Source organism: Natator depressus, chromosome 26 (assembly GCF_965152275.1).
Source record: "Natator depressus isolate rNatDep1 chromosome 26, rNatDep2.hap1, whole genome shotgun sequence".
Classification (NCBI taxonomy): domain Eukaryota; kingdom Metazoa; phylum Chordata; order Testudines; family Cheloniidae; genus Natator; species Natator depressus.
This window is the reverse complement of record NC_134259.1, coordinates 14,969,334-14,994,944: the sequence shown is the minus strand read 5'-3', so window position 1 is coordinate 14,994,944 and position 25,611 is coordinate 14,969,334. Positions and strand designations below refer to the sequence as shown.

At 65.0% G+C, this 25,611-nt stretch overlaps 2 protein-coding genes across 2 annotated transcripts; one reads left to right on the top strand and one right to left on the bottom strand.

Annotated features, from left to right (window-relative positions):
* Positions 1-497: 497 nt before the first annotated feature.
* On the bottom strand, positions 498-16,256 carry LOC141978182 (N-acetylglucosamine-6-sulfatase-like). The gene is made up of 13 exons (XM_074940071.1): positions 16,093-16,256; positions 8,750-8,809; positions 7,919-8,122; positions 6,497-6,562; positions 5,756-5,854; positions 4,480-4,644; positions 4,070-4,152; positions 3,449-3,567; positions 3,131-3,234; positions 2,693-2,794; positions 2,214-2,324; positions 1,538-1,645; positions 498-1,016 (listed from the first exon to the last, which is right to left on the bottom strand). Exons 1-13 carry the CDS (start codon positions 16,216-16,218, stop codon positions 873-875), a joined length of 1,491 nt encoding a protein of 496 aa, XP_074796172.1. The 5' UTR covers positions 16,219-16,256; the 3' UTR covers positions 498-872.
* Positions 14,324-24,463, top strand: POLM (DNA polymerase mu). Its single transcript, XM_074940072.1, has 12 exons — positions 14,324-14,523; positions 17,081-17,271; positions 18,343-18,523; positions 18,651-18,740; positions 19,010-19,180; positions 19,544-19,615; positions 20,782-20,902; positions 21,290-21,422; positions 21,701-21,803; positions 22,055-22,288; positions 22,733-22,816; positions 24,172-24,463. Exons 2-12 carry the CDS (start codon positions 17,084-17,086, stop codon positions 24,256-24,258), a joined length of 1,464 nt encoding a protein of 487 aa, XP_074796173.1. The 5' UTR covers positions 14,324-14,523; positions 17,081-17,083; the 3' UTR covers positions 24,259-24,463.
* The last annotated feature ends 1,148 nt before the right edge of the window (positions 24,464-25,611 follow it).

Here is a 25,611-nt window from a genome sequence, read left to right as displayed (position 1 = left end):
AGTGCTCACAGCCCTAAGCCATCCCTGCATGGAGCTGCTCCCCGCAGGGCCTGCTCTCTGAGCCCCAAGTCCCCCAGCGCTCCCTGGACTCACCATGCTGGGAGACACAGCCCAGCCCTTCCAGCCCAGCAGCTGCTCAGATGCAAATGGCCCCAAAGGGCACAAACCCACATTGTGCTGGGGATTTGCATGAGCAATGGGAAGGGAGGGAGGAGACAGGAAGGAGCAGAATCTGCCCCCCCCCTCGTACCCCTTTCCTCCTGCCGCCTCCCAAGACCCCAGGACCCGGGGCTGTGGGAAATGGGGCTGGAAGGTGGGGAAGGTGTCGGAGGGGTCTGCGGTGGAGGTGGGGAGTCTGGTTCCTGCACCCTGAGGAGGGTCTGGGTGGCCCACGGGGGACTTGTCTCACCAGCAGCCCAGGTGGGGTGGCAGGGCCGAGCCCCGTCCCACGGGGCCAAGCCTCCAGGGAGGAACCCGCAAACAAACAGCCAAGCCCCTTCTACGAACCAGAATTTATTTCACCTTCATGTCACAGGGCGGGGGGAAGATCGGAGGCCGCAGCAGCTTCCAGGGCCAGAGGAATCAGCAGAGGAGGGGGAGGGATGCTGGGTGGAGCAGGCAGAGCTACAAACTGGGGTGAAGACGGAAATATCCCTGAGGGTAGAGCCCGAGTCTGGGGGGCAGCAAATGGGGGGGGACTCAGACTGGGGGAGCCCCTTTGTCCAGCCCTGGGGCCCCTGGCATCCTGCCCTGGGCTCTGGGCAACCTGGGAAGGGGCGAAGGTCGGGAGGGGGCAGGGCCCATCCAGCCTGGGTGTTTGGAGTGTGCTGAGTCGTTGGAGGGTTCCTGGCACAGCCGGGGGGCGGGCGCCCCTAGGCCCGGCAGCTGGGCCCTGCGCAGGCCTGGAGCTTGATCAGCCGCTTGTTCAAAGCCTCCAGCAGGGTGGGGTCCACGCTCTGGGCCACGTTGCGGAGCTGCTGGGGGTCAGCGGTCAGGTTGTACAGCTCCACGAAGGCCTACAGGAGCCACACCAGTCAGCGAGGAGCAGGGCGGAGCCCGGGGAAACTCCCACCCCACCAGCCCCACCTAGAGCACCTGGGCAAACCAGGGGGCTCCATGGGCAACGGCCTCCCTGGGGGTCGGAACCAGGACGCCCTCGGAGCCCCAGATCCCCCTGCCAGCCGCCCAGATCTGCCCGGCTCCACCCCTGCCTGTCGCCAGGGGGCAGGCCCCCCTGCCAGTCCTGGGGGGCAGAACCAGCCCTGCCCAGCTCCCTCCGCCAGCCCTGGGGGCCAGGCCCAGCTCAACCCGGTTCCCCCGCCTCGCCGGGGGCAGGCCCAGCCCTGCCTGGCTCCCCCTCACTCCCCCCTGCCAGCCAGGGGGGCAGAACCAGCTCTGCCTAGCTCCCCGCCTCGCCCCCTGCCAGGGGACAGGCCCCGGCCCCGTGCAGTGTAGGGCGCTGTGGCAGGGGGCACGGAGCCGGCAGTGCTGGCTGCAGCATCTGGCGCCCGGGTGGGGGCACCAGGGCCTGGCTCACCTGGCTGTCGGCGAACTCGCAGTACTGCAGGCCGTGGGGATGCAGGGCGCGGACACAGGCGTAGGTGTTGTTGAAGGCGTCTTCGCACACGCAGTCGGGGAAGCATTGCTGGGAGGCCAGGGGTCACTGTCAGTGCGTTACAGCCTCTTCTGCCCCCACTGACCCCCCAGTCTGCCCGCATCCCCAACACCTCCTTCACCATGGACCCACCCACCCATCCCCCGGCCTTCTGACCATCACTCCCCAGAGGGGGGCCCAGCCCCCACAGCCAGCTGGGTTGAGCTGTGACAGATTGTCCTTATGGGGTGCAAGCCCTCCCCCCAGTGCCCCACAGCGAGCCGGGCCCCCAGTCCATGTACTGGGGTCGGGAGCCAGCTCTGGGCACAAGGCGAGCCCTTGGGAAGGAGGAGGGAGGGGCGATGGGGGTCTGGAGGGGGAGGGAAGATGCCAGAGGGGGCACCCTGGGCGCTGGCTCTGTGCAGGGCCAGGCACGGTGCCTGCGGGCCAGGGAGGGCCGGGCAGGGTTTGTAAATGACACTGTGTGGAGATCAGCTGCTTTGCATTGGCACCGCAGGCCGGGGGAGGGGAGGCCTGGCCCTGACGGCTCCCCCGTGGGCCCGGGCACAGTGACGCCGGCTCCCCCGGCAGCAACGGGGCTCGGCCTGCACGGACTCACCGATACCCCTGGGCCCAGGGCCGGGCAGGCTGGGTCCCCGTCCGGGAACCCCTCCCCTGTGTACTGCACCAGGAAATCCGCCCGCCACGCGCTGGGCTGCGCCGGGGTCACCTGGGGCCAAGCACACGGTGGTTAGACCAGCCCCCCTGCATGGAGCCCCCCCAGCCAGCGGCTGCCCCACTCCCCACAGCGCCCCCTGCATGGAGCCCCCCCAGCCAGCGGCTGCCCTACTCCCCACAGCATCCCCTGCATGGAGCCCCCCCAGCCAGTGGCTGCCCCATTCCCCACAGTGCCCCCTGCTGGGAGAGTCTGGGGCAGCCCTGCCCCACTCTCCACAGCACCCCCTGCATGGAGCCCCCAGCCAGCACCTTGGCCGGCCCCGCTCCCCCCAGCACCCCCTGCTGGAAGAGGCTGGGGTCGCCAGGAGCTCCCCCCACAGGCCCCTGCTCCCCACCCCCCGGCGGCCTGGGCAGCGTCACCAGCAGCGGCAGGAAGGACTGCCCGTCCATGGCGGTCTGCGAGACGTTGAGGCCAGCGATGTCCAGGAACGTGGGCCCCAGGTCAATATTGAGGATCGGCTCCTGGGCGGGGGAGAGGGGCACAAATCACTGTGCGTCCTGGGGCTGGCGTGGGGAGGGCAGGCCCTGGCCTGGTCCCTGCCCTGGCTCCAGCACGTCCACCCACCCCACTCCCACCCAGCCCAGCTCCCGGCTGGCCGTGACGAGCAGGGGCTAACCCAGAGCAGGGCCGACAGGACCCAGGCGTCCTGGCTCCTGAGGAGGGCAGGGCCGTGCGGACAGGGTGGGGACTCTGCCACTCTCTCGGCACAGACAGGACCCCCGATGAGCACAGGAACCCAGATTTCCCAGGAGCCCCAGCGGCAGCATTGCCCACCAGGGGCTGGGGGGGGCACCTACCGATCGGGTCTGGTTCGCTTTGATGCCCGGCCCCCGCACCAGCAGCGGCACCCGGATGTCGAACTCGTACAGCTGGCGTTTGTCGATGGGCAGCGAGAACTGGCCTGCGGGGAGGGCAGGGGTCAGCACCAGCACCCACCCGGGAAGCCCCCTCCCCCACTGCAGGGAGCCCGGGGATGGAACCAGTGACCCCTAAAACCGGAGCCCCTCCGTGCTGAGACCACAGGCCCAGCTCCACGGCCCCAGCCTGGGTCCGAGGCCAGGCCGTGCTGGAGGGAGCCCGGGCACTGCCCTGCAGAGGGGTGGCCGGGGGCTCACCTGCATGGTAGCCGTTGTCCGAGGTGTAGAAGATGTAGGTGCTGGCCAGCAGGTCCAGGGCCTTTAGCCGGCCCACCACCCTCTCCACCAGGTCGTCCACCGAGAGCAGAGTCTGCCACCTGCGGGCACACGGGGGTTAACGGCCCCAGCCCCCAGCCAGGGACCTGCTCCCACGCGGGCTGCTGCACCCTGGGCCGGGACCCCTCCCCCTCCGGCCCCCAGCCAGCCCTGCCTCCCCAGGCGAGACCACCACCACGATGGGTCCCTCTGCCCTTAGAGCCACCAATCTCTGGCCAGACCAGATCCGTGGTCCCCCCGCAGATATCCCGGCCCTGCCCATCCTCGACCAGACCCCTAGGCTCCCCCGACCTGTGTCCCACCCCACCCGACCCAGATCAGACTAATGCGGTCCCTTCTGTACAACGTCCTCAACCCCCCCCACAAGCCAGGCAGGGCCACCCACCCCTCCCCCATCCCTGGGCCATCTCCTGACCCCCTCCCGGTCCCCTCCCCCAATGAGTCCCCCAACCCTGCCCCCTCCCAGCCAGCTCAGCAGCCTCCGGCTCCGACCTGTGCTGCACTGGGCCCCCTTTGACCCCCCCACGGGGTGCGGCCCCTCACCTCTCCCTGTAGGCCTTGTCCAGGAACTCGATGGATGTGTTAGCCATGGGGCTCCTGGCCTGTCTCACTAGCCAGTGCTTGTCCTGCAAGAGGAAGGGGGTGGTCATGGGGGGAAGCGTCCCCGACTCCCCAGCCTGGGGCTGCGCCCCCGCCCCCGCAGTAACCTCCTCTGCCCCGAGGGGGCATCACAGCGCAGGGGACTGCCTGGCCGCGGTGCTGGGAGCAGGGCTGGAGCACACGGTGGGCTCCTAGAGCCCAGCCCCGTGGTCACTCCCCCAGCCCACGGCCCCCCGTGACAAGGGCATCGGCTGCGCCAGGGGAGAGACCCACCCCCACCCTGGCCCCGCGAGGGACCAGCAGGGCCGCGGGATGCTGGCACGGTGCGTGGCGGGCGCCTTGTCCCCATTCACCTTGCCGTGGACGTTGAAACTGCCGTCCCGGGGTGCCTTGGTGGTGCTGTAGGCCGTGGCATAGCCTGGCGCCGCGGTCCACGGGGAGTGGGCGGCGGGGGGGGCCAGCACCATCAGGAACGGCGGGCGGGACCACTTCTGCAGGAACTCCAGGCTCCGGTTGGTCTGCAGGCAGGAGGGCAGAGACCTTGCTGGTGGGGGGGGACAGAGCCCTGGGGGCCGGACAGACGGACCCACCCAGGGAGGGGATGGAGGTGGAGAGCTGTGGGCCAGTGGGGGTGGGGCGGTGCTGTGGGGGAGGCTTGTGTCTCCCCATAGCACCCACTCCAGCCAGAGATCAATGGGGTTCTGCGGAGGCCTCCCCCACCCCTACTGGGCAGCCATGAGAGGCGGGTGGGGTGGAGTGGGGAAGGGCTGGGAGGGACACGGGGGTGGGGAAGGGGGGGTGGGAGGAGTGCGGGGGAGGGGCGTGCCTAGGAAATGTCAAGTTTTGTCAAAAAGCCGAAATGGGGAATATTGCCCACGGGCAATGTCGACGTAGTGCCTCCGGGAGCGGCAGTTCAGGCACCCGTCCCCCCCCCGTGGGCTGGGCTCCCCAGTTGGACTACATCTCCCATGATGCACCACAGTCTCCTCTCTTGCTGAGGGGAGGTGGAGCAGGGTGACTGTGGCATACGCACAGTGCATCATGGGAGATGTAGTCCGAGAAGGATGGGCAATGGGGCAGCTCCGTCCGGTCCGCCCCGTCGTGCACTGATCTAGCGCCTCCCTGGGGCAGCTGGACCCTTCTCAGCTTCAGCCCCTGCTGGACCCTCGCCTGTTTACCCCCGTGTGGCCCCGTGCCCCGCGCTGGCGGTCGCCCCCGAGGTGTTCACAGCGAGCGAGCAGAGCCCCCGGCGCCGCGTTAGGCTCAACCAGCCCAGCTGTCTGGGCTCCCCTGCTAAGACTGGCTCCTCGCAGCCCTTCTCCGCTCCCGCTCCAGCCGGGGTCCACGGTGCCGGGACGGGGCGCCTGGACCAGGACACTGACTACTGACGACTCGCAGGCCATTACCACGGCCCTAGCTGGCCGACCCCCTGTGCCGTTTTCACACCCCCTCACCTTGGCGACTCGATTATCCCTCAATCGGCCCCACGCCCAGCTGAGGAGCCCCAGTTTGTAGCATAAATCCTGGGTGGGAATCACAGGCCCCTGACCAGCCCCAGCTCCAAGCCCCTGGCGAGGTCAGCGTGGCAGCTAGACGGGGCTGGCCAGCGGGCACGGGGCAGAGACTCACAATGAGATCCGTGAGGTAGTCGTCCTGGTAGCGCTGCCCATGCTGCTCCTCTTGCCCGTTCACCGACAGGGTGTAGTTATAATAGCGGGAGTTCCCCACCTGCGGGGCAGCCCAGGGGGTGAGTCGCACCCTGCCTACCCGCAGCCCCCACACCTTCACTGCCCAGCTGCCCTCGCCTCGCAGCACCCCACCCGCCCACGGCACCCTGTGGGGGTGGAGACTGGCTGGTACAGGTCGGTCTCTGTCCCAGAGGGGCTCACCACCCCACCATGCAACCACAGTGCGGCCACTTCTGGGGTGAAGCGTGGCTGCTGGTCCCTGAGCACAGGGACGCCGCAGCGGGGCGGGAAGGAGAATCCCAAGGGCTGGGGGAGACAGCAGAGAGACAAAATGCAGTTGTTTGGTTAGATTTAGCTGGGACACTAGGGTCCAACAGGCACTTGCTCCTTCTCTCATCACCACCCCATGTTCCCCCCACATCTCTTCATGCATGCTGGGAGCTCTTTGGAGCAGGGAACAGATCCGGGCTAAACCTCTGCAGACCGTCACCTTGGCGGGCCTCAGTCCTGGGTCCCCCAACCCCGAGGTTACGGACAGGACCGATTAGGGGTTGCAGCAACCTGGGACCACCATCCACCTGCCCCAGGTCCCCGCAAGGCCCAGCAATTTCCAGGCCTCCTGGGTCAGAGCAAGCCGCGAGACGCAGCCCAAAGGCTGCCGGGAGGCAGAGCTGGCACTTACCAGGCCGTTCCAGTACCTCCAACCCAGGGGCACATGCTGGACGCCCCCGGCCGCGGGGTGTCCGTACTGCAAAGGGGGAGAGGCCCCGGTTACACATGCTCACTGCTCAGAGGACAAAGGAAACCGACCAAGCTCCTGCCTCTGACCCCCCAACCCCGGCAGCGATGGGAAAGCCGCAGCAGCCAAGCACAGCCCGGGGCCATCGGCCTCCTGGTTCAATGCTCGGGGTGTCCACACAGACACCTCTATGGCCCCAACCACACAGCGTCCCACGGCCTCCCAAAGGTGGATCCATTTACCCTCATGGCCCTGCTCGTGAGGCAGGGCTGGGTCACTAGCCTCACGTTTCACTGTGGAAACTGAGGCAGAGAGGCCCGTGCCATGTGCAATCCTGCACATGTGGTCAGCGGCAGAGCTGGGAGTAGAACCCGGGGTCCTGACCCTCCCTGCTCTAAACGTTAGCCTGCACTCCCCTTCCAGAGCTGGCATGGAACCCAGGAGTCCTGACTCCCAGCCCCCAGGCTCCAAAACCACTGGGCGAAGCTCCTAGCCACTAAAGAGCCCATGGGAGGCAATCGTGGTCCAGCGCCCAACCCTGGGCTCCTCCCTCTTGCTGCACAGCCGTCTCAATTCAGCCTCCACCCGGCCCCCCAGCTCCCGGGGACTGTCAGCTCTCGCGGGGTCCAGCTGGGGCCCTACCGTGCGGCTGGATGACGGGATGTGCCGGGGAGCTCCTGGTTGCTCCCTCTGCCCCAAACAGCAACACGCTGTTGGTACCGGGCCAGATCCTGAACACACTGAACTCAGTGGCGAAAATCCCATTGGTTCAGCGGCTACAAGTCCCAGGGCATTCAAAGCGGAAAGCGGCCCCTGCCCTCCCCTGGAGCTGGGCACTGGGGTCCCCTGCCAGCCGCCCGGGCTGCAGTGAGGAGGTGTTCCCCAGCGCGTGGCCAGCGACAGCCCCTGCCCAGCCAGCACCACCCGTAAGGGGCCCCCGGAACAGAGGTGGCAGGCAGCAAAGGCCCCCCACCACCACCCCAAGGACTCTCCAACTCAAGCAGGCTCAGTCTTGGGTCTTCCAGCCTCCCCTCTAACCACTAGACCCCACTCCCCTATCAGAGCTGGGGACAGAACCCAGGAGTCCTGGCTCCCAGCCCCCTGCTCTAACCACTAGACCCCAGTCCCCTCCCAGAACTGGGGATAGACCCCAGGAGTCCTGGCTCCCAGCCCCCTGCTCTAACCACTAGACCCCAGTCCCCTCCCAGAGCTGGGGATAGACCCCAGGAGTCCTGGCTCCCAGCCCCCTGCTCTAACCACTAGCCCCACTCCCTGCCCATCCATAGCACTCTGGCCATGGCCTGTGTCACGCAGCAAGGTCTCTCGGGTGTGCGGCCCCGTGGTGCCAGTGGGGGGGCCCGTTACCTGGTTGAGGTATTTGCCGGCGTAGAAGGTCTGGTAGCCCTGCCTCTGCAGGTAGACGGGGAAGGCCAGCGGCTCTTGGCTCTTCTGCCAGGCCAGGCTGCTGCAGTTCCCCTCCAGGGAGTTGTTCCTCACCAGGTGGTTGTGGGGGTAGCACCCGCTCAGGATGCTGCTACGGCTGGGGCAGCACAGGGGCGTGACTGTGAACTGGGGCAAGAGACGGACGTTCAGCCCCGGCCCCAGCAGCCCTCCCGGGGGTCTGCAGGCGCATCCCCCGGCCCACGAGGGGCGGCCTGTCCCCTGCTCCCCTTCCTGGCAGCAGCACCAGACAAAGGCTGCTGTCCCGGACACTTGGCCGAGGGCTGGCAGGGCCCCCCAGGGGCAGGCAGGGCAGGGGACTCTGGTCAGGCAGCCAGGCCACTCCTGGGCCGCTGAAAAGGGGGGTGGGGGGATTCCCACTGCGACGTACCAGGCCTTTGGGTCATAAGGCCTCGAGTGGACGCCAGGCTGGGGTCCCGGTGATCAGGCCATGAGGCACCCCCAGCCGTGTGGCCACAGGGGACCCCCCTCTGAGAGCCCCCAGGGGCTCTGATCTCCAGTGCCAGGGAGCCCCCGTCTGCCCCACCAGTGCTGTCTGGGCTCCCCCTTCCCGTGGTCTCAGCTGCTGAGGCAGCTCTCGGGCTCTGTCCCCGGCCAGTCCCCCTGCCCCACACGGACAGGAGACCAGAGGAAGAGCTGTGCATGAGCCGCCCGGGGCACATGCGGTGTGGCCCACGAGGGGGCCAGTTTGCCCGGTCTCCGGCGGGGGTGTCCCTACAGCGCCGTGGCACTCACTGCATTGGTGAAGGAGACACCTGCCTGGCCGATCAGGGCTTGCGTCTTCTCCATCGGAGTCTGTAAGGAGACACGGAACCAGTCACCAGCCGTGAACCCAACGTGGCAGGGACAGAACAGCGCCCGCCCCTTCAGGGAGTCAGGGAACAGACAGACCAGTCCGTACGGCGGCGTGGGGAGGCGAGAGAGGCATATAAAATAGTGGAAAGACTAGAGAAGGGAATTCAGACACTCCCATCCCCCTCTTCCTTAATAGCAGCACAGCCCATGAATCTCTGAAATGGCCCATGGGACTCACTGCCGCTGGGTATCATACACCCTCAAACTGTAGCCGGATTTGAAAAAAAGAATTAGCCATTCCCTGCATATGATCGACATTGGTGGTTTCATTAGACAGAACACACCTTTATAAACCCGCATGCTTCAGGGCATGTGCCAGCCACTAATTGCTCATCTAGTCCAGTCCCCTGCACTCAAAGCAGGTCTAAGTATTCTCTAGACCACCCCGGACAGGTGTTTGTCTAACCTGCCCTTAAAAATCCCCAGTGATGGAGATTCCACAACCTCCCTGGGCAATTTATTCCAGGGCTTCACCACCCTGACAGGACATTTTTCCTAATGCCCAACCTAAACCACCCTTACTGCAATTTAAGCTCATTGCTTCTTGTCCTCTCCTCAGAGGTTAAGGAGAACCATTTTCCTCCCTCCTCCTTGTAACAACCTTTTATGTACCTGAAAACGGGTATCATCTCCCCCGCTCAGTCTTCTCTTCTCCAGACTAAACAAACCCAAGTTTTTCAATCTTCCCTCATAGCTCATTTTTTCTAGACCTTTCATCATTTTGTTGCTCTTCTCCGGACTTTCTCCAATTTGTCCACATCTTTCCTGGAATGTGGCGCCCAGAACTGGACACCATGCTCCAGTTGAGGCCTAATCAGCGCAGAGTAGCGCAGAAGAATTACTTCTCGTGTCTTGCTTACAACACTCCTGCTAATACATCTGTCATAAATATAAAGGGAAGGGTAACCACCTTTCTGTACACAGTGCTATAAAATCCCTCCTGGCCAGAGGCAACATCCTGTTACCGGTAAAGGGTTAAGAAGCTCAGCTAACTTGGCTGGCGCCTGACCCAAAGGATCAAAAAGAGGACAAGATACTTTCAAATCTTGGGTGGGGGGAAGGCTTTTGTTTGTGCTCTTTGTTTACGTGGTTGTTCTCTCTTGGGACTGAGAGAGGCCAGACAGAAATCCATCTTCTCCAACCCATCCTAATCCAAGTCTCCAATATTGCAACCAGTGGAGGTAAGCCAGGCAAGGCGGGTTAGTTTATCTTTTGGTTTATGTGAATTTTCCCTGTGTTAAGAGGGAGGTTTATTCCTGTTTTCTGTAACTTTAAGGTTTTGCCCAGAGGGGGATCCTCTGTGTTTTGAATCTGAAAACCCTGTAAGGTATTTTCCATCCTGATTTTACAGAGGTGATTCTTTTACCTTTTCTTTCATTAAAATTGTTCTTTTAAGAACCTGATTGATTTTTCATTGTTCTTAAGATCCAAGGGTTTGGGTCTGTGTTCACCTGTACAAATTGGTGAGGATTCTTATCAAGCCTTCCCCAGGAAAGGGGGGATGTAGGGCTTGGGGGGATATTTTGGGGGGAAGACGTCTCCAAGTGGGCTCTTTCCCTGTTCTTTGTTTAAAACGCTTGGTGGTGGCAGCATACGGTTCAAGGACAAGGCAAAGTTTGTACCTTGGGGAAGCTTTTAACCTAAGCTGGTCAGAATAAGCTGAGGGGGTCTTTCATGCCAGTCCCCACATCTGTACCCTAGAGTTCAGAGTGGGGAAGGAACCCTGACAACATCCCAGAATGACATTCACTTTTTTTGCAGTAGTGTTACACTGTTGACTCATATGTTAGCTTGTGATCCACTATGACCCCCAGATTCCCCTTCCGCAGCGCTCCTTCCTAGGCAGTCACTTCCCGTGTGTGTATGTGTGCAACTGATTGGTCCTTCCTAAGTGGAGTACTTCGCATTTGTCCATATTGAATTTCATCCTAGTTACTTCAGACCATTTCTCCAGTTTGTCCAGATCATTTTGAATTTTAATCCTGTCCTCCAAAGCACTTGCAACCTCTCCCAGCTTGGTCAGGAAGGAATTTACTCTACAGGGAGCTCCTTGAAGCTAGGCCAGATGGACCCTGGTCTGATTCACTGCGGTGATTCCTCTAGAGCTACCCTTTGCTCTGGAAAGTGTCACTTTGACTGTCAGTTGCTTAGGAACTGGGCATCATATCCCCCCTCTCCCTCCCCCCCACGCCCCGCATGGTGCTGTATAAAGAACAACTCAGTAGAACACAGCAATTAGGGTTAGCGATAAGTGTGGAATTGTTAAAGGGGAAAGACCTTAAACCTGAGAGCTCTGAGACACCCCCGGTCATTTTGGAATGCTCAGGCTTTCCCTTGGCATCTCTGCCCGCTACGCTCCACCCCAGAGCTGGCTGCATTTCAGAGACGCTTGGTGTGTATCATTTGTGCTTTAGGAACCCCCATGATCTGTAGAGTTTAAGGCCAGACGGGCCCATCAGATCGCTTGGCTGGGCCTGTTGGTCACAGGCCAGGCAACCTTGTACACTTGCCCTGAGCACAAAACCCTGTGTCTGACTAAAGCACATGGGGCTGCAGTGGCCGCATATGCGAGGTGGGTGTGACCGTGTGGGGTGCAACTGGGGCTGTTCTGCATCACAGGCGAACAACTGACTACTGCTACCAGCTAATTAGCAGCTAGCTCGAAGAGTTGATGCTTCACCACTGAGGGCCTGGGGTTCGACCTGCACAAGGGGGCTGACAGACCAGAGCAGAGAGAGACCCAGCCGGAAAGGGGAATCTCCCTGTGACAAAGTGGGCATTTTTCGTATTTTGTATGGATAGTGTATGTGCCTCAGTTTCCTCATGTGCTGCATGGTTACTAGGTAGTGGGACTAGGTTGTTTGCAGAGATCCAGAGCCTGAAAGGACAATGACCACTCCAATTCCCCCGGATATTTGGTACCTAGCAACTAAGGCACTCCCCCCACCCACCCCCACCACCCGCAGGAAGCCAGCTGGGTGGGAGCAGCTGGAGAACAAAGGGCTGTGGAGGGGCCAGGTAGGGGTGTTAAGTGTGGGGCTGCGGGAAGCAGGAGTCTCTCCTGGACTGGCACCAAAGAGGGCTCTGGGCTGACCCTGCTGGACCAGGCTGTCACTTTCCGCTCCCTGTGCTAACCAAGGACTTTCCACCCTGTGTTCCAGACACCGAATAAACCCCGACTGCTCCTACCGTGCTGGCTGAGCGTGACCACAGTCTAGGGAAGGTGGGGTGCAGTGCTCCCTTTGGGGGTACAAGTCTCCCTCAGGTTCCAACCCGGGGACTCGACTCGCTGCAGGGAGCTCACGGCATGACCCCGGGGTGCTGAAGGCTCTGGGGGTCAGTCCCAGGAGGCGGGGAAGCTGAGGGGCTGGCCCCAGTGAGAGTGTGACCCTCGGGGGGCTGATAGACTGATGGGGTCCTGCCAGGGACTGTTCCAGAGCCGTGGAGAGGACCCTGTGGAGCCGTGACACCCCCAGCTCAGGAAGGAGGGGAGAGCAGCAGTGCAGCCCAGTGGGGGGAGGGGGGAGGGCCGGGCGCTGATCTCTTGACCTCTCTGCTCAGCCCAGCGTTTGCACAGGGGGAAGGGAGGGGGTTGCACAAGGCTGGCGCTGGGGCAATCGGCTGGTCGGGGTGCGGAGGACTAGCCTCGTGAGCAGGGCAATACTAAACAGCAGTGCTGAGGGCAGGGCTTGCTGGGGAGCCGCTTGGCCAGGCTCAGAGCCCGGCCTGGGCTAAATCCAGAGTCACTTCAGATTGCCACCAGTATCCAAATCCGACTTGGGCCCAGCCACTGTCCCCTGCCTGGTCCTTGGGGTGCGATTCCCCTCCCCCGCTGGCTCTGCTCCATCGATTCCCGGGCTGTCACTCGTGATTCACCCTGGGGGCAACGCACCAGAATCAGGCCCTGGCCCCCGGGCTCAGAGCCTGCTGGACCCAGAGGGGCTGACGGGGAGAGAGGAGGGGGGTGACTGCTGCTCCCCCAAGGCTGCTCTCCCCTGCTCTAACTCCCCGGCCCACACACCTGGCACCTCTGGATCGCACCCGGCGCCCATCCAGCAAGCGGGTCTCCACCAGGGGCTCACTGCAGGGTCGGGGCCTGGGAGCGATGTGTGTAAGGTGCCAAGGCGAGAGAATCGCATAGAGGCCCCTACGTGACCCAGGTGATCGGGGGCAGAGCCTCAGCTGGAGTCACCCAGCACAGCTCCAAGCAGCGGTCCCTAGTTGCCACGTCCAACCTGCGGAGCCCAGAGCAGGATCGGTCCCCCCAGCATGTCCCCTCACGCTCTGGCCTCCAGAGGTGTTGGTGGCCTTAAGGGTATGGAGCAGCCAGGCTGGCGCGGCAGCGAGGGCAAGGCGGTGCCTGAAGGATTGACGTTCGATCGCCCGGTGTAGAGGTGACCTGACACATGGCGCCACGCTCCCGGCAGCTCCCAGACGGGCTCTGGCCCAGCGTGGCCCCAGCCCAATGCCTGCTGCACCCGAGGGAAGGCTCCCGTCCCAGCCGGCAGGACACCGGGTGCTTCCCCTCAGAGTTCAGCCGGCTCGGCCCTGGGAGCCAAGGAGCAGAACCAGAAGTGGAAGGAGGAAGTGGCGCGTGCTCTGGGTCACGAGTGGCGGACCGGGTTCCCCCCGGGCATTTACACACCCCGAGCATAAACAGCTTGTACAGAGTATGGGAGTGGGGTCTAGTGGTTAGAGCAGGGGGCTGGAAGCCAGGACGCCTGGGTTCACAGCTCTTTCACTGACTTACTGCGCAAGTCCACGGCCAAGTCCCTCTTAGTGCCTCAGTTTCCCCTCTATAACACAGGGATAACGATACTGACCCACCTTTGAGAGCCCCAGGTGACAGCGTCCGGGTGAGGGGGCCAATGGCTAGGCACAAAGGGGGGTGGGGAATCCAGGTGCGTTTGACTCAGAGGGGCAATTTCCCACCCTCCAACGCCGCAGAGCGCGAATTCCAGAAGCCTGTCGACGCGTCAGTGAACCCAGGAGTGGCGGGTCATAACACTGCACTGCGAGCCCTGAACCGCTCACGGACATTCGCTCATGGAGCAGCGACCATCATCCACCTGCCAAGGGGAAACTGCGGCACGTGGTGGGGAAGTGACTTGCCCAGGATTGCACAGTGGCTGGGCTGGGATCAAACACCAGGTCTCTAGAGGAGCTGTGAGGTTAACCATGAGACCCGCCCTTCCCACCACGACGGTTGGACAGCCCCCTGCCTCCATCAGGCCCGCTTGCTCACCAAGCTCCCAAGCATGCCAATGATGGTCAGTCATCAACCCCGCCCGCTGCAGGCTTTCCGTGCCCTCCTGGGACAGACGGACCCCACCACGAATCCACGGGGAGCGCTGCACTTCGGAGAGCAATTCGGATCCTGCTTTTCTTCCAAATGCGGGCAACCCCCTGCATCCCCCGGGGTCAGCAGAGCCACCAGCTCCGAGTGTGAACCGTCAGCTGCTTTGGGGTTAACCACGCGATAACAAACCCTGTGCAGCTGCACAGAATGCGCCAAACACCCCAGCTCCTGTCATGCGCCAGCGACTCCGAACAACTGCCAGGCTGGGGCCGACCAGCGCCCTGACGGGGATCAGTACGGACACAGCCCCACTCTGGGAGACAGCCCGGCCCTGAAGAGCTCACAGTCTGAACAGGTGAGACCGACACACGTTGAGAGGGGAAACTGAGCCAGGGCGGTGAAGTAACTTGCCCATCGCCACCGACAGAGGCAGGATTAGAACCCAGCTCTGCTGGCTCCAGGAGAGCGCCCTGTCTAGGGGAAGCTTGGCACTATCTGGGTCAGTCCCACTGTGGCGGGGGTGGGTGGCGCGGCTGGGCGGTGGGGCAGGCAGTAGCGTGGGTGGGGCTGGGCTGCGCATTGTGTGTTTACTGTGTCCCCAAGGGCCTGTGACACGGCTAAGCCATGGCATAGCCATGCAGTGTGGCCCCGATCGGTGCCCCCGGGCCTGTGCCGTGGGTGGAACGTGGCTCCATCTAGCAGTGGGGACAGAACCGTGTCAGCTGCACTCCCAGTCTTAGCTTATAAGAGGGGTCCCAGCCGTGGCAGAACAGCGAGCGCCAGCTCTCATAGGGGCCCGGCAGCCACGGATCCTTTACAAAGGGGGGCGACTATCACAGGACCATGCCATGGCTGTGTGATCCGTGCTACAGGGGCCCAGTGCTATGGGGAGCACACGGGTGGGGCTGGCAGCACGGATGGGCCCGTGGCATGCGTGACTGTGTTATAGGGGCCCAGTGCTACGGGGAGCGCACGGGTGGGGCTGGCAGCGCGGATGGGCCCGTGGCATGTGTGACCATGTTATAGGGGCCGTGACACGGGAAGCGCACGGGTGGGGCTGGCAGCGCGGATGGGCCCATGGCATGCGTGACTGTGTTACTGGGGTAACAGCCAGCTCGGCCCTGGGAGCCAAGGAGCAGAACCAGAAGTGGAAGGAGGAAGTGGGGCGTGCTCTGGGTCACGAGTGACAGACCGGGTTCCACCAGCTAAGGGCATTTACCGCTCCCCTGCCCTGAGCATAAACGGCTTATACAGAATATGGGAGTGGGGTCTAGTTGTTAGAGCAGGTGGTTGGGAGCCAGGACACCTGGGTTCACAGCTCTTTCACTGACTTACTGTGCAAGTCCACGGCCAAGTCCCTCTTTGTGCCTCAGTTTCCCCTCTGTAACACGGGGATAACGATACTGACCCGCCTTTGAGAGCCCCAGGTGACAGCGTCTGGGTGAGGGGGCCAATGACTAGGCACAAAGGGGGGTGGGGAATCCAGGTGCGTTTGACTCAGAGGGGCAATTTCCCACCCTCCAACGCCACAGAGCGCGAATTCCAGAAGCCTGTCGACACGTCAGTGAACCCAGGAGTGGCGGGTCATAACACTGAACTGCGAGCCCTGAACCGCTCACGGACATTCGCTCATGGAGTAGCGACCAACATCCACCGCCAAGGGGAAACTGAGGCACGTGGTGGGGAAGTGACTTGCCCAGGATTGCTCAGTGGCTGGGCTGGGATCAAACACCAGGTCTCTAGAGGGGCTGTGAGGTCCGTGGCACAAGGAGCACACAGGCGAGGCTGGCAGCGCGGATGGGCCCGTGGCACGTGTGACCGTGTTACAGGGGCCCATGACACGGGGAGCATACGGGGGGGGGGCTGGCAGTAACGGTGCCCACGCCCTGTGGCCAGGGAGGGGCTGGCGGCCCCAGGCACTTACCATGCCCCCAATCTCCGTGTCCTGGTCATCAGTCAGGATCAGCACGATGTTGTGCGGGCCCCCCAGCACCAGCTGCCAGGCGGCGCTCAGCACCAGCAGGGCAGCCCAGCTCGCCGGGTGCCCCATGGCTGGGCTGCGACCCCCACAGGCTGCACGGCCCCGGCCCCCTACCCAGCCCCCAGTCCAGCCCCGAGCCCAGCCCCAATTCCTGGCCCAGCCCCTGCCCAGCGCCGAGCCCCCAGCCCCCTGCCCAGCGCCGAGCGCCGAGGTCCGAGCCCCCAGCCCCGCCCCGATCCCCTGCCAGCGCCGAGCCCCCAGCCCCGATTCCTGGCCCAGCCCCCTGCCCAGCCCCCAGCCCCGATCCCCTGCCCAGCGCCGAGCCCCCAGCGCACTTCCAGGAAGCGCAACTTTGCCGATCATATGATAGCTGCAATTGCATAAACCCCCACATGCCCCGGCCCGGCCCCGCCCCCGGAAAGCCCCGCCCCCCGGCCCCGGCCCCGCCCCAAACGGGGCGGTCCTTTAGCAGTGGGTGGTGCCCACCCAACTTCCGGGTTTCCAATACGACCCGGCACCTCCAGGAGCGCGCGAGGGGGCGGGGCTATATTTGCATAAGGGGCGTGGCTGCGCTCGGCTTTGACCCACGTGGAGCGGGGGCGTTTCCGCCTCAGGCTCACGCGTCGCTTCTGGGCAGGTTGGGCCGGGGGCGGACAGGCCCCCTCCCCCCAGAGCGCCCCCCCTGCTCCAGGCCCCCATAGGGACCTCTCCCATTGTCCTCCTCCAGCCCCCCCCATAAACCCCCGTGCAATCCCCTCCCCCAGAGCTCCCCTGGTGACCCCCCAGCCCTGACCCCCCTTAGCCCTCCCCCCAGCCCCATAGCCCGCCAGTCCTACCCTTTCCCCGCAGCCCCGGCCTGCCCCCGCCCCCGCTGTGTGGCGCACCCTGGCTACTGTCCCTGACCCCCCCCCCTCCCCCCGTGTTCCCCCAGCCCATGGCCATGGCCCTGGTGCCCCTGAAGAGGAGGAGAAGGGCCCCGTCCCCACCAGCCGGGCCCCCAGGGCCTGGGCGCTTCCCCGCCGTGGTGCTGTGCCTGGTGGAGAAGCGGATGGGTGCCAGCCGCAGGGCCTTCCTCACCCAGCTGGCCCGGGCCAAGGGCTTCCGTGTGGACAGGGCCTACAGGTGAGAGGGGACCTGGGTGGGCGACCCGGGACAAGGGGGAGATGGGGCACTGCCCCATAGACCCCATGGCTGTTGCCAGTCTCACCTCATTGACCCCTTGCAGACCCCCAGCCCTCCATAGCCTAGGGCATCCAACTGGGGGGCAGAGAGAGCAGCTGGCCAGCCTGGCAGGATGAGGGGCCTGTGAATCCGAGGCCTGGCAAAGCCCAGAAGGGCCGGACCTGACAGGTCCCCCGCAAGGCAGGGGTGGCCCCGGGTGCGCCCCTTTCCCCCACTCACTCGTCGGTGTCACCCATCACCCCCTCCCCCAACCCGGGGGTTCCTGGGGCCCAGAGTGGAGGGGCACCCTGATGGCGCTAGGCTTGCCCAGGGCCGCTCCTGGCCTGATCTCCCCCTGGCTGAGTGGGGTGACACGGGAGGGAAACATGGCCTGGTTGGGACACCGGATCTGGTGTGGCACCCGGTGGATTCAGCTGAGCCTGGGCAAGGCTGTTGGGTCCCGGTGGGTTGGATCCCCCTTAGCTGGTACTGAGGGGCGTTCGGAAAACTCTAATGGGTCTCTTCCCTCCCCATGAGATCCCGGGGCTGGGACAGCAGGGGGCTGCGGGTTGGGAGTGAGGGGCACCGGCGGGGCTCGGGGGAGCTCAGGGCTGGGCTGGCAGGGGGCTGCGGGTCAGGAGTGAGGGGCACCGGCAGAGCTGCAGGTGCAGGGGGAGCCCAGGGCTGGGTTAGCTGCAGTGGGGATTGAGGGGCACCGGCAGAGCTGGGGGGAGCCCAGGGCTGGAGTTGCAGGGGGCTGCAGGTCAGGAGTGAGGGGCACTGGCAGAGTGGGGGTGGGGTCAGGAACCCCAGGGCTGGTCTAGCAGGGGGCTGCGGGTTGGGAGTGAGGGGCACCGGCGGAGCTGTGCGGGTGGGGTGGAGAGCCCAGGCGTGGGGTAAGTGGAGGGCAGAGCCATGTTCTGTCCTAGCCTGAGCCCCCCAGACTCATGTCGCTCCCCTGATTCCCTCCTGGGGTCCCAGCCTGACACCCCCTCTCATCCCTTTCTCCCCCGCCCGGTGGCGGCTCCCCAGCGCCGTGGTGACCCACGTGGTGTCGGAGCAGAACTCGGGGGCCGAGGTGGCCCATTGGCTGGAACAACAGCGGGAGGAGTGCGGTGACGGGGGGGACCCCGCCCTGCTGGACATCAGCTGGTTCACGGAGAGCATGGGGGCCGGACGGCCCGTGGAGATTGAGTCCCGGCACCGCCTCAGGGTGAGCTGTGGGGGCTCCTGGCCCCTGAGCAGGAAGGGGAGACAGGGCATGCTGCGGGCTGGGCAGCGTGAGGGTCTCCTGGGTTCCTGGCATTGACACCCTCCCTCCTCCCCGCTTCCCTCCCCAGGTGGCAGCGCTGGCTCCGCATGGGCGGCAGATGGCACCGTACGCCTGCCAGCGCCGGACCCCGCTTCTCCACAGCAACCAGCCACTGACGGTACAGGCTGCCCCACGGGGCCGGGGAGGGGCTGGGGGGGCACTACGGCCAGGGGAGGTGGGCATTGAAGCTGGGAGGGGCGGGAGGTGGCAGGGCCTACTGCGAAAGCTGGGGGGGGATTGGTCCTGGGGGCGCTTGGAGGCACTTGGGGTTCCCCTGGCTGCCATGGGGCTGAGCTGCAGTTCCCGGTGCCTGGCGGGGGGGGGGGGGGCGGGTGTGAGTCTGGCTCCCTGATTCCCCCACCCCGCAGTGACTCTGCTCTGTCCCAGGAAGCGCTGGAGACCCTGGCGGAGGAGGCGGGGTTCAGCGGCAGCGAGGGGCGCAGCCTGGCATTCACCAGGGCAGCCTCGGTGCTGAAGGCCCTGCCCGGCCGGCTCGGCGCCCTGGAGGAGCTGGGGCCTCTGCCTGGCATCGGGGAGCACTCCCGGCGGGTCATCCAGGTAACTCCCCCCCGGCTAGCCCCACAGGGCCCCCAGGAGCCAGGCCTGGGGGGGTGGCCTGATCTGGGGGTACTGAACCTGAGGCCTGGAGAGAGCCAGAGAGACCCCGCAGCCCCCTGCTATCCCTGCCCTGCCCCCCAGCTCAGCCAGTGCCCCTCAACCCTGACCCGCAGCCCCCTGCCATCCCTTCCCTGCCCCCCAGCTCTGCCAGTGCCCCTCGGCCACAACCTGCAGCCCCTGGCTGTCCCAGGTCGGAGCTGGCACCGGGGTGTCATGTCCTGCAGCGAGGGGCTGGGCTGAGGGCACTGCTCCAGCCCCATGGGAGGGGCAGGCGCTGGGCTCAGGGCTGTCTCTCTCGGGCAGGATGTGCTGGAAGATGGCATCTGTGCGGAGGTGGAGAGAGTGAAGCTGTCGGAGAGATACCGGACTATGAAGGTACCAGAGCCGGGTGGGGTGTGGGGCCGGGTGCTGTTGGTGGGGTCGGGGGGCTCGTGGGCCCTGGCTGCTGCCCCCTGCCACTGGGAACGAGTGTCTGATGCCCCATGCTGCTCGCGGCCGGTGGGGATTCTCTTGGGGCTCGGTGGGTGGGCAGGGAGGGTGGGTTCTGTCCCAGAGGGGTGTGGTGCCAGCCTGTGCTGAGGGGCTGGAGCTGGGGACTGGCTCTGACTCGGCAGCCCTCGCAGAGATGCTGGAGTCCAAGTCTCCTGGCTCCATCGTGTTGCTTGCCCCCTGGGGACCCTCCCCTGGCGTCTCTATCGCTCTTTCTAGGCTCGATCGCCTGCCCCGGCCCCGAGCTGCCTCATCCTCCCGTGTGGAGCTTCGTTCCGCCCTGTCACCACCGCTCTGCCAGCACTGCCCACCCTGTCTGCCCACACGGCTCCCCCTGAGCTCACGCCTGCCCCGGGCCAGGTCTGGAGCCCTGAGACGTACCCGCCTCTGCCCCCAGGAGCCCTGGCTGGTCCAGCGGGGGCTGGGCTAGGCGATCTCTGGAGGCCCCAGCCCTCGATCCTGAGCAGGGGGTTGAGCTGGGGCCTGGGTGGGGCACACACTGGGCCTGGTTTCGGATGTGGGGGTCTCTGAGCTGGGGATTCAGCGGCTGCTCCCGGCTGCCCTCTGGTGGCTGCTTTAACCACCTGCCACCTCCAGCGGGTTTATGGGCCTTGGCCGTGGTGTTGAAAAGGCTCAGACAGGTTCCCTCCTGATGGCACCATGGGTCAGCCATGACTGGACCTCACGGCGTGTCTCTTTCAGCCTCTCGGTGAGGGTCCCTTCCCAGGTACAGGCTGGAGCCGTAAGGTGTGTGTTTGACAGGTTAATTATATGGTAGAGTTACCAGCTGAGCTGAAGGAGGGATCCCTGTTAGCAGTATAGGGCCCAGGACACACAGCTGAGCAATTACTAGACACATGAAACACCGTGGAGGAGCTGGCACTACCACCCAGGTCTCCCAGCTCCTCTAACTCGCTTTCCTAAGCTAAAGGAGCGCTCCCGTGGCTGCCACCAGTAGTAGCTGCTTTATCCCGGCTGCGAGTGCAGCCGCTAGGGGGTGCCATCGCACGGATTCACTCACAGCCAGCACCGTCTGGCTCCTGTCTCCGCAGCTCTTCACCAAGATTTTCGGGGTTGGGGTGAGGACGGCCAGCCGGTGGTACCAGGAGGGGCTCCGGACGCTCTTGGACCTGCAGGAGCGAAGCACCAAACTGACCAGGCAGCAGCAAGCAGGTGAGGAACTGCGGGAGAAGCACCAGGGCGGGGCTGTGCCCTGAGGCTGCTGGACACGGACGCCCGCTGGGGGTCCCTCAGGCTCTCGTTCCCGGCCCAGGCTGCCTGGCATTGTCACACGGGCCCTCTACGCCCTGGCCTGGACTCTGCAGACGTGGGAGGGGCGAGTCCCCGGGGGCAGGGAGACATGAGCTGGGCTGGACCTGGCTGCTGCTGGTTTGGTATTGTGGGCCCCGGTAGCTTTCCTTGGTGGCCGTGTGCTCCTGACGGGAGGCACTGAGCCCGGCAGCCTCACGGCCAGACGTGGCCCGGCCCATGCAGCAAGGCGCGGGGAGGGAGCCTCGGGCCCTGGGCTCCTGAGCGACGGCCCCCGTGGTTCTCCTGCAGGGCTGCAGCACTACGACGACCTCAACACCCCGGTGGAGCGCAGTGAGGCAGAGTCCACCAGCCGGGCGGTGCAGGAGGCGGTGAAGCGGTTCCTGCCCGGAGCCTCAGTGACGCTGGCCGGCGGGTTCAGACGGTAACGGGCTGGGGGGCCCTTCTCTGCGAGGAGGGGCATCAGCTTGCCACCCTTCTGCCTCCCGAGTGGAAACGGCAAAGAAAGAACCAACGTCAGGTCTCCCTGGGAGCATGCGCGTGTGTGCGGCCGTGCTCTCCCCAGCGTGCACGGCCTGTGCGGGGGGGATCCCAGCCCCAAGCCAGACAGGCCCCTGCCTCTTAAACCCGCTGGGCGTGGGAAATCCCTGCTGGCGTGGGGCATACGTGCTGCTGAGGGACCGTCCGTTTCTCCCCGCGCAGGGGGAAGCCGCGTGGCCATGACGTCGACCTTCTCCTCACACACCCCGAGGAAGGCAGAGAAGTGGGGCTGCTGAGCCGCGTCGTCAGCTGGCTGGACAGCCAGGTGCAGGAGGGGTGGGACCTGGGGGTTCATTTTTAAAGACCTCAGATCAGGGGAGAGATCCTGGCTCTGGGAGGGCAGTGGGGTCTGGCGGTTAGAGCAGGTGGCTGGGAGCCAGGACACCTGGGTTCTCTCCCTGGGCTCTTGGAGGCGACTGGGAGCTGGTGGTTCGGGGCCGGCACTAGGCGGGTGGGGTGGGTGGCCCTGGAAATACCCCCACGCGGCTGAGGTGCGTGCTCTCCCCCCACCCCCAGGGTTTGATACTCTATCAGCACAGCCAGGAGAACAGCTACGGGCTCCGTGAGGGCCCTGGGCCGCTTGGGGGCAGGGACGTCATGGACCGATTCGAGAGGTGCTTTTCCATATTCCGCCTGGAGGCGCAGGGGGGCCCGGGCGCGGCCCGAGGCTGGAAGGCCGTCAGGGTGGACCTGGTCGTGGCTCCAGTCAGTCAGTTCCCATTCGCTCTGCTTGGCTGGACCGGCTCCCGGGTAGGTGACTGGCCAGGGAGGGGGAGTCGATAGACGTGGGCGAGGGCCAGACCTCCGGATGCAGGCGTGGCAGGTGCCAGAGATGAGCCAGCCCCTACAGGGGAGGCTTTGGGTTCTAGGGCCTAGCCCCGCTGCGGTGGGGTTCTAGATTTGAGCCTGTCCCACCCTGCGGCAGGGGGCCGGGGGGTTTAGATCCCAGCCCAGCACACCCTGCCCCACCCATGCTGCGCTCTGAATCTGGATCCAAACAGCCCTTTCCAATGGGCCAGATGCCCCATGTGCAGGGGAGCCGAGATCCGAACCCGGGTCAGCGCTTCCCAGCTGGGTCTGAACCAGAACCTCGGGGCCAGGCCCCGCCCTGACCTCAGGCTCCGAGTCCCTCGGCCTGCCCGGTCTCTGCCGAGCGACCGGCGGTAACTCCGGGCTCTGCGCCCTTCTCCCCAGCACTTCGAGCGCGAGCTCCGGCGCTTCGCCAGCCGTGAGAGGAAGATGGTCCTGAACAGCCATGCCCTGTACGACACCAGGCAGGTATGGCAGCGCCAGGCATGGGTGGGGACACAGGGCTGAATGGACGGGTCCGGGGAAGCCTAGTCTGGGGTTCGATCCTGCCCCCTGGTGGTGACGTTCCTGCAGAGACCTGGCATCCAGAGGAGCCCACCCCAGGGCAGTCGGATGCACCCTTTGTTCTGCGGGAGGGATCCCCAGGCCCTCGCTACCCCACCCAAGGGACACCCAGGTGCTGGGCCTTACCTACGACCCTTGCAGGCCCTGGCATTGCCCTCCCCCAGATGCCCTCTCGCCCACTCCCTGCCGTGCCTGGCATGAGCCGGTGGGGTTGAGCCGCAGCCTTGGTTTCAGCCGACTCCCCAGTTGCGGGCAGCCCAGCGATCGACAGGGGCCTGGAGGGTCCCTGACCTCGGAGGGGTAGCGAAATCCACGGTCCCTCTTGCCCGGCCCACGGGCACAGCACCGGTACGCCTGGGGTAGCACCAACGTGGCTGAGCCTGGCAGCGCGGGAAGCACCGGCCCCAGGAAAGCGCGGGGTGCGTGTGGTTTGGTCGATGATACTCTGATTGTTGAGATCCCCAGCACGCGGTGGGGGACAGTCGGTGTGGCCGGTGCTGTGCGGTGTACAGCGCACGGGGGGGGGGGGGGGAGTGACGGTGGCTGGGCCGGCGTGTGGTGGGGGGCTGCCGGTGCCCAGTTCTGGCCCCCCACAGGGGCTCTTGCTGGTGCCAGGGGGCGAGGGAGCTTCCAGCTGTTCCCCACCACCGACGTTCCCATTCATTAACTCTGCTCTCCCCACCACCGCTGCCCACAGCGAATCTGCCCCCCTCATTCCTCTCTGCAGCACCAGGGTCCTTGCCCGTCCCGGCGGGGGGCAGGGGCAGACTTACCCATTGGTCACAGGGGGAAGAGGAGGTGGAGCCACCCAAAGCTGCTGGTCTCTTTCTGCCCCCTCCCCTCCCCCAGCCCCGCAGAATGATGCTGGCTGTTCCCCTCCCCCTGCCAAAATACTCCTATAGCTCGCAAGGGGTGGTGGGGCAACACTCTGCCTGCCTCCTGTAACCATCCTGATTGGCTGCCCTTCCCCAGGAGGCGGGGCAGTGGGGAAGGCAGCCAATCAGAGGGGCTTTCCCTGTGCAGTGCTGAACTCCCCTGGCACAGCCCCGCAGGCGGCGCTGGGCTCTGGGGCAGCGTGCGGGTGTGTAGCGCCGGCACATGGTAGCTCCGGGGCCGGACGTCGCCTGAGCAGTGCGGTAGCAGGGTCTGCATTAGCCTGGCTCCAGCTGCCGTGTAAGGACCCCCCGTCCCCTGCCCTGCCAGCTGCGATCACCCTGGGGAGCTGCTGTCAGCTCGGGCGCTGGTTTCTTTCCTTCCAGAACCTCTTTCTACCCGCTGCGTCCGAAGAAGAAATCTTCCAGCACCTGGGCCTGGAGTATGTGCCCCCCGCACAGAGAAACGCCTGAACCCTGGAGTACGTGCCCCCCGCAGAGACCCCTCGCTGCCCAGGAATCCCCTCTCCAGCCCGGGAAACGGCCCCTACTGCCACCCGTGCTGGCTGCCTCCAGTGTGTTCCCCGAGTGACCCAGCCAGGTTGGTGCCTGTGGACTGAGCCCCCCGCGTCTGTGCCCAGCGCCCAAGGGCTGATCAATAAACCCCCGGCCCCGTGTTCCCCGCACTCCTGGCTGGCCGGTTGCTTGGTTCAGGGGAGGGGGGCACTAGCAGCTCTGCAGGTCGTGGCCCCTGTTTGCAGTGCGTCTCCCCCCCCCCCCCCCCGGCCAGCAGGGCTCTGTCTACCTCCACGGCAGCAGGAGAGGGATAGGGTCCCCTGGGGAAGGGATCAGTCCCACTGCTGGGTGCTCAGGTGGGAGGGAGTGAGGGGGGGGAGTCCAGGGAGCGAGTCGGGGGGTCCAGGGGTGTGTACAGCTGGCTCCTATGGCTCAGGGGAGGGGGCCTGCAGTGGAGCCATGGGGGTGCCCAGCCCCACTTCCCCAGGAGTTGGACAGCCAGGGTGAGCCATGGTGCATGCCAAGGCCTGGGGAACCAGGCTGGTATCTCGGTCTCTCCTGCCAGGGCCCAGCTGGCTGGGCTCTGTGCCAGGCATGCAGCGGGGCTATGAATATTTCATGGTGGTTCCCACCATGACCCCACCACAAGCTGCCCCCCGCCCCATCAAACCCAGACCTTTTGGCTGGGGGGGCTGTCTGCCCCCTAGGGCCCCCACTGGGGTCAGTCAGGGTTCAGCACCTCCTGCCACCGCTGCTCTGCATGGGGGGGGACCATTGCCAGGTCCCCAGGGCCTTCACTGTGCTGCGGGTGAGGGCGCGACCACACGATCCCCGGCTGTCTTCAGGGTGTGAGGAGCTGGGTGGGAGCCAGGACTCCTGGGTTCCAGCCCTGAGAGGTGGCTATGGGCTGGGCATACAGATGGGGGCTTCTGTCCCCACCCTTGGTGGAACTGGGGTCCAGGGGTGGGATTGCACATCTGTCCATAGCCCTGTGCCCCCTTGGGGCCTCTGACAGCCTCCTGGGTCACTGGGCCTTGGCCCCAGCTGTGCAAGGGAGTGGGCCAGGCCAGGGCAGGGGGGAGGGGCCCAAGCTGTGGGTGCTGGGAGGAGGGACAGCCTGGCTCCTGGTCAGTTCCCAGTCCCCACTCTTGTTGTCCCAGTAGCCCTGGAGGGGCTGCCCCAGACCAGGGCCCCGTGGTGACCAGCCCTGCACAGAGATGTGCCCTGCCCCAAGGAGCTCCCGGGCTGGAGAGACCACGGGCGGATCAGAGCCCCAGTGGACAGATGGAGAAACTGAGGCATGAGGGGGCA

Excerpts from the sequence above, each read along its gene's own strand:
- LOC141978182 (XM_074940071.1), bottom strand. The coding sequence starts at position 16,218 with ATGGGGCACCCGGCGAGCTGGGCTGCCCTGCTGGTGCTGAGCGCCGCC. Across the intron at positions 2,325-2,692 it reads AGTCCTTCCTGCCGCTGCTG|GTGACCCCGGCGCAGCCCAG; the intron begins GTGACGCTGCCC and ends GCTTGGCCCCAG. Across the intron at positions 1,017-1,537 it reads GCGAGTTCGCCGACAGCCAG|GCCTTCGTGGAGCTGTACAA; the intron begins GTGAGCCAGGCC and ends TGGCTCCTGTAG.
- POLM (XM_074940072.1), top strand. The coding sequence starts at position 17,084 with ATGGCCATGGCCCTGGTGCCCCTGAAGAGGAGGAGAAGGGCCCCGTCC. Across the intron at positions 19,616-20,781 it reads AGAGATACCGGACTATGAAG|CTCTTCACCAAGATTTTCGG; the intron begins GTACCAGAGCCG and ends CTGTCTCCGCAG. Across the intron at positions 22,289-22,732 it reads TTGGCTGGACCGGCTCCCGG|CACTTCGAGCGCGAGCTCCG; the intron begins GTAGGTGACTGG and ends CCTTCTCCCCAG.